This window comes from Colobus angolensis, unplaced genomic scaffold (assembly GCF_000951035.1).
Source record: "Colobus angolensis palliatus isolate OR3802 unplaced genomic scaffold, Cang.pa_1.0 Scaffold34, whole genome shotgun sequence".
NCBI classification, from domain to species: Eukaryota; Metazoa; Chordata; class Mammalia; order Primates; family Cercopithecidae; genus Colobus; species Colobus angolensis.
This window is the reverse complement of record NW_012116710.1, coordinates 5,667,819-5,674,721: the sequence shown is the minus strand read 5'-3', so window position 1 is coordinate 5,674,721 and position 6,903 is coordinate 5,667,819. Positions and strand designations below refer to the sequence as shown.

General features: G+C 55.0%; 1 protein-coding gene across 1 annotated transcript in view; it reads left to right on the top strand.

Annotated features, from left to right (window-relative positions):
* RINL (Ras and Rab interactor-like) overlaps positions 1–6,440 on the top strand; it is a 15,334-nt gene extending 8,894 nt beyond the window's left edge. Inside the window, exons 4-12 of the mRNA XM_011952400.1 lie at positions 1,092–1,194; positions 3,511–3,583; positions 3,670–3,734; positions 4,154–4,303; positions 4,389–4,811; positions 5,117–5,434; positions 5,696–5,827; positions 5,990–6,153; positions 6,234–6,440. Coding sequence (XP_011807790.1) covers positions 1,092–1,194; positions 3,511–3,583; positions 3,670–3,734; positions 4,154–4,303; positions 4,389–4,811; positions 5,117–5,434; positions 5,696–5,827; positions 5,990–6,153; positions 6,234–6,296 — 1,491 coding nt within the window. The 3' untranslated portion in view covers positions 6,297–6,440. The remainder of the gene's footprint in view (positions 1–1,091; positions 1,195–3,510; positions 3,584–3,669; positions 3,735–4,153; positions 4,304–4,388; positions 4,812–5,116; positions 5,435–5,695; positions 5,828–5,989; positions 6,154–6,233) is intronic.
* The last annotated feature ends 463 nt before the right edge of the window (positions 6,441–6,903 follow it).

Here is a 6,903-nt window from a genome sequence, read left to right as displayed (position 1 = left end):
CTCTGCCTCCCGGGTTCAAGCGATTCTCCTGCCTCAGCCTCCCAAGTAGCTGGGATTACAGGCGCCTGCCATTAACACCGGCTAATTTTTGTATTTTTACTAGAGACCGGGATTCACCACGTTGGCCAGGGTGGTCTCGAACTCCCGACCTCAGATGATCCACCCGCCTCGGCCTCCCAAAGTGCTGGGATTACAGGCATGAGCCACCGTGCCTGGCTGTAGCAATATTTTTTAACAGCTCTCTTGGGACATATACAGCCAGAGCTAAGAACCACCACCTATATCAATCATAATCCATATATCAGTCATACTCATGGCTGGGTATATTAATGCCGTGAACAAGGAATTCTGCAGCGAGTGTGGAATAGATTTGAGGGGACAGCAAACGGCGGCTACCACAGCTTCCCCCTCAGGAGGGTATTGTCCTTCCCAGCTCAGAGCTGTCTCCCACCAGTTTAGCAACACCAGTGGAACAGATGAAGTCTTTCCAAAAGGGCTCCAGCATGCAGTGGCTCACGCCTATTATCCCAGCACTATAAGAGGCCAAGGAGGGCGGATCACTTGAGGTCAGGAATTCAAGACTAGCCTGGCCAACGTGGTGAAACCCTATCTCTGCTAAAAATACAAAAATTAGCCGGGCATGGTGGCAGGCGCAGTAATTCTGGCTAGTTGGGAGGCTGAGGCAGAAGAATTGCTTGAACCCAGGAGGTGGAGTTTGCAGTGGGCAGAGACTGTGCCACTGCACTCCAGCCTGGGCAACAGAGCAAGACTCTGTCTCAAAAACAGAAAGAAAAAAGAAAAAAAAATCCTGTGGAAGATGTCCACTGGCTGAGCTTCAGTCACATGCCCGTCCCTGAACCAAACAGTGGGCCGAGAGCACCGTCATCCTATTGGCTAGATCAGGTCATGGGCCCACCCTCCGGGCTTGGGGGAAGTCAGCCCCATCGACATGGACTGACAGTAGGGAAACTGTTCCCCTAAAGGAAATTTGGGGTGTGGAACCCAAAATAAGGGAAATGGATGCTAGTCAGGCAAAAGTAACAGACATCTGTGCACACCTTTGTCACGCCGGCCTTTATCTCTATCCCCAGAGTTTCTTGGTCATAGGACATGACCCCAGCCAGGTCCTGGTGTTGAGGACAGGACTATTACCAGGAGAAGTCAACAGCTACCAGATCCAGAAGACTGCCAGAGGTAAGGCACCTCCCCTGAGTCTCCAGCCTACAGTCAATTGATCACTAAGAACTGTCAGCTGGATCGGCGCGGTGGCTCACGCTTGTAATCCCAACACTTTGGGAGGTCGAAGCTGGTGGATCGCCTGAGGCCAGGATTTTGAGACCAGCCTGGTCAACACAGCAAAACCCCCATCTCTTCAAAAAATACAAAAATTAGCCGGGCTTGGTGACGCGTGACTGTAATCCCAGTTACTTGGGAGGCTGAGGCACGAGAATAGCTTGAACCCAGGAGGCGGAGGTTGCCGCGAGCCAAGATCACACCACTGCCCTCCAGCCTTGGCAACAGAGGGAAACCCTGCCAAAACACAAAACAAAACAAAAACACCTGTCAGCTTTGCTTCCAAAAAAGCTGATGAATATTTCTAATCCTATCTCCCTTTCCTTCCCGCAATCCATACTGAGCCCAAGATATTTTTCAATATTTATTAGATGTTATTCGCCCCTGCCCCAAATCCTGCAAAGAACATGCAACACCCTTAGATACAAATGCAAACTCCTTGTCATGATCTATAAGGTGCTGTGTGATATAGTTCCTGCCTGTCTCTCCATCTATTACCCCTTAATCACTCTACCCGAGGCACACTGTTCCCCTCTGTGTGTCTTTTTTTTTTTTTTGAGACGGAGTCTTGCTCTGTCCCCCAGGCTGGAGTGCAGTGGCGTGATCTCGGCTCACTGCAAGCTCCACCTCCCAGGTTCACGCCATTCTCCTGCCTCAGCCTCCTGAGTATCTTGGACTACAGGCGCCCGCCACCATGCCTGGCTAATTTTTTTTTTTTTCTGTATTTTTAGTAGAGACAGGGTTTCACCGTGGTCTCGATCTCCTGACCTTGTGATCTGCCCGCCTCGGCCTCCCAAAGTGCTGGGATTACAGGCGTGAGCCACTGCACCCGGCCCTCTGTGTGTCTTTAGCATGCTAAGTGTGTTCCAGCTTCAGGACCTCTGCTTGGGTTCTTCCTGTATGAATGCTTTCCCTGGAGGGGCTGGTTTAGTCTCCATCCTCCAGGCCTCTGCAGAAATGTAACCTTTCTTGACCATCATAGTTAAAAGATGGTCCCTTGGTCACTTTTTCTTTTTCTTTTTCTTTTTTTAGACAGAGTCTCACTCTGTTGCTCAGGCTGGAGTGCAATGGCCCAATCTCCACTCACTGCCACCTCTATCTCCCAGGTTCAAGCAATTCTCATGCCTCAGCCTCCCAAGTAGCTGGGATTACAGGCGCATACCACCACACACGACTAATTTTTTGGTTTATTTTTATTTTTATTTATTTATTTTTTATCATACTTTAACTTCTAGGATACATGTCCAGAACATGCAGGTTTGTTACATAGGTATACAGGTGCCATGGGGGTTTGCTGCACCCATCAACCCATCATCTACATTAGGTATTTCTCCTAATGCTATCCCTCCCCTAGGCCGCCACCCCCTGATTTTTTGTATTTTTAATAGAGATGGGTTTTGCCATGTTGGCCAGGCTGGTCTTGAACTCCTGACCTCAAGTGATCTACCTACCTCAGCCTCCCAAAGTGATGGGATTACAGGCATGAGTCACCACACCTGGCCTCCTGGTCACTTTTAATCACTCCATTTCCTTCGTAGCACTCAATACAGTATCCACTTTGTTTACTCATTTTTTAACATTTTGTTTATTTATTTATTTATTGAGATAGAGTCTCACTTTTGTCGCCCAGACTGGAGTGTAATGACTCAATCTCAGCTCACTTCAACCTCCACTTCCCGGGTTTAAGCGATTCTCCTGCCTCAGGCTCCCAAGTATCTGGGATTACAGGGGCCCACCACCATGCCTGGCTAATTTTTGTGTTTTTAGTAGAGACGGGGTTTCGCCATGTTGGCCAGGCTGCTCTCGAACTCCTGACCTCAGGTGATCCGCCCACCTCGGCTTCCCCAAGTGTTGGAATTACAGGCGTGAGCCACCATGCCCCGACTGTTTACTCATTTATATTCTGCCTTTTCCCCCTCCGCCCCCCACTAGAAGGTAAGCTACAGGAAGGCAGTGAACTTGTCTGTCTTTTGATAACTGTATCTCCAGTGCCTGGAAATGACTAAGGGCTCAGTAAGTGTTTGTCTAATGAATGAATCCTTGTTGGTGGCATAAGTGGTATGCAAGAGTAAAGATGGGGACTCCAAGGAGTGGGAACTTCCCTGTTCTGAAGGTCCCTGGGGGGATTCTGAAGGAATGGGGGAGCAAGAGCGTCCCAGGGGACAGAAGACTGCCACCACTCGAGTTTACTTTCTTCTTCTTCCTCCCCCACCCCAGGTGTTTCCCTGGAATCCTCCAACCTCTGCATGCCAGACCTACCCCATCTCCTGGCCTTTCTATCAGCTAGCAGGTACAGGTCACCCATCTGAAGCACTAAGGGGGACCCTTCCCTAAGACACCCCACTGACACTGTGGCTCCCACCTCTCTATTCTCAGGGATGTTCTGCCCAGAACTCTGCTCTTGCCCCCTCCCACTCTAGGGCCCAAAGATGAACACACAGGTGAGGCATGGTTCTCTAAAGAGGGCACAGCCAACCTGCCAATTTCCTTGCTCCAAGGGAATGAATGGGGCTTTGGGGCCCAGACTACTGGGTTTGAGGGGAATATAGAACTGGGGGCTAGAGAGAGCTGGGGGCCTGGACTTTGTAGTCCCAGAGGGAAGAGGGGATGGGGGCCTGTATTCCTAGGTCCTAACAGAGGAGAGGATTGGAGGAGGAAGGAACTGGAGGGCCTGGATTCCTGGGTCTAAGTGAGAAGGGGACTGGGGACCTGGACTCCTGGGTCTGACTGAGGAGGGGCCAGGAGCTAAGCCTCAGCACCTCCAGCAATGAAGCTGGGAAGTAAGTCTCCTGGTGCCTTGAAGGGACCAGAGTTGGTCCCTTGAATACCTAGGACACCTTCTCACTTCTGCTGGCCTCAGATCCTCTGCAGATTGGCAGGGTCCAACAGGACGCCCCAGGGAAGGTGCTTTGCATTGTGAACCAGCTCTACCTGGAGACCCACAGAGGCTGGGGGAGGGAGCAGACCCCTCAAGAAACAGAGTCAGAGGCTGCACAGAGACATGATCCAGGTTAGCTGGGCAGGGCCCTGGACCTCTGAGGGAGGAGGGAGCTGCTGCCCTGTTCTAGGGGACCGAACCCCCTCCTCACTTTCAGCCCCTAGGAACCCTGCACCTCACGGGGTCTCCTGGGTGAAAGGCCCGCTCAGCCCGGAAGTGGACCATCCTGGGCCGGCTCTCGCCAGCCTCCTGGAGGAGGAGGAAGAAGACCCTGAAGGAAGGGAGGAAGGAAGGGAGGACGACCCTGAAGAGGAAGGCCCAGAGGAAGTGCTCACCATTCACATCCAGTCTCTGGTCAGGGCCCGTAGCAGCTACGTGGCCAGGCAGTACCGAAGCCTTCGGGTGCGCATCGCCTCAGATTCTGGGGGTCCCCACGGGTCTGGGGACCCGGCCACGGAGCTGCTTCAGGATGTGCGGCACCTCCTTACTGACCTCCAGGATCACCTGGCAAAGGACTCCTACATCAGGGCTGTCTTTGGGAGCAGGGGTCCTGGGGTCCCCAAGAAGGACGAGGATCCAGGTAATGGGAGGACGGGAAGGGAGCCCCCACGGGTTCCAGTGTGCAACTTCGTCCTCTCCATCGGCGCACAGACGTTTCCTTCTGCACCCACACGCCCTTCCTACACATCCCACGCCTTCTATCGCCCACATGTGCGCGCAAGTTCACACCCAGGCTCACTCTTCCACACGTGTTCACACCCATGTCTGTACTCACGGGGGACCATAGCTAGGCAGGGGTGGCGGTGTGCCAGGGTGAGTGGATTGCGTGGGTGGGCGTGGGGCAACTTGGCAGCCCTGTGCTCACCCGTCCCCTACCCCCCGCAGGCCCCGCGCTGGAGATGGCCGTGTGCCAGGCGGTATTGGCGCCCTTGAAGCCGGCCCTGTGGACGCGACTCCGCACACTCCGAGCACCGGAGCTGCGACTGCTGCGGCGGCGACAAACAGCCCTGCGGGCGGGGGCGGGGCCTCCGGGAGCACAGGGGGCGGGGCTGGAGGGGCAGAGCCCCGCCCCCGCCTTGCGGAGTCGCATCCACGAGCGCCTTGCGCATCTCCACGCTGCCTGCGCCCCGCGCCGCAAGGTGGCGCTTCTGTTGGAGGTGTGCAGAGATGTCTACACGGGCCTGGCTCGGGGCGAGAACCAAGGTAAGGGAGGTGTCAACATCTAGCGTGGTGAGGAGCGCTTTGAGGGTTGGGGGAACCAGGCAGGAAGCGAGTATGCAGGCGCACTTCGAGGGAGAGGGTAGCACTGGTGGGAGTCGTCTACGCGGTCCTGGGGATTCTGGTAGGAGGCGCTGTCATGCCCAACCAGGTGGAGGAGCAGCCAGCCCTCACGGTCCTGGGGATCAGATGGGAGTTGTCTGCGCGCCCCCATCCATCTCAGGACCTTTCCTCGGGCTTTCCCAGATCCCTTGGGGGCCGACGCCTTCCTGCCAGCGCTGACTGAGGAACTCATCTGGAGCCCGGATATTGGGGAGACGCAGCTGGACGTGGAGTTTCTTATGGAGCTCTTAGATCCAGACGAGCTGCGGGGAGAGGGTGAGCCCCCAACTCCAGAATGCTGGAACCCAATGATCCAGTACCTCCGGGATCCCAAACAGCCTCCCCCCGCAGCAGGAGGGACGGCAGGCAAACTTCAGGGGTATTTGGGGCGACCAGGGAAGCCTAGAGGGCCAAGCTGACCTCCCTTTCTGTCCCCAGCTGGGTACTACCTGACCACGTGGTTTGGGGCGCTGCACCACATTGCCCACTACCAGCCCGAAACAGACCGCGCTCCCCGGGGGCTCAGCTCCGAGGCCCGCGCCTCCCTGCACCAGTGGCACCGCAGGCGGACTCTGCACAGAAAGGATCATCCCAGAGCCCAGGTGACTGCCCATCTGGCTGCGAGTAGAAGGGAGGGTGAGACCTGATACCCTTGTGACCCAGCTCCCGCCTCTTCCCACAGGCCAGCCTGCCCTTTAAGGAGCCATGGGCAGAAGAGACTGTGCCAGGGACCAATGACGATTAGGGGTTTCACACCACTCCGCTCACCCCTCTGCTCACGCCTGTAATCCCAACATTTTGGGAGGCCAAGGTGGGAGGATCGCTTGAGCCCAGGAGTTTGAGACCAGCCTGGGCAAAATAGTGGGACCCCCCAACTCTACCAAAAAAATAAACAAAAATTAGTCGGGCGTGGTGGCGTGCCCCTGTGGTACCAGCTACTCAGGAGGCTTTGCAGTTTTAGACAGGGATATCAGAGAAAGCTTCACTGAGGTGACATCTGCAGAAAGGCCTGAAGGAGGGGAGGGGAGGAGCAGAATGGATATTAGGAAGAGCATTCCGGAAGCAGGATGAGCCAGTGCAAAGGCCCAGAGGTAGGCTGTTCCCTTTTCCTGGGACCCCTCCCTCCTCCTTGCTGCTCCTAAACCACATGGGTCAGGAGTCTGGACTGACCCAGGTACATCTGGCATCTTGCTTGAGGAACAGGGGGTTTTGTTTTGTTTTGAAAGAAGGTCTCTCTCTGTCACCCAGGCTGGAGTGCAGTGGCATGATCTCGGCTCACTGCAGCCTTAACCTCCTGGCTCCAGCAATCCCCCTGCCTCTGCCTACCAAGTAGCTGAGACTACAGGCACCTA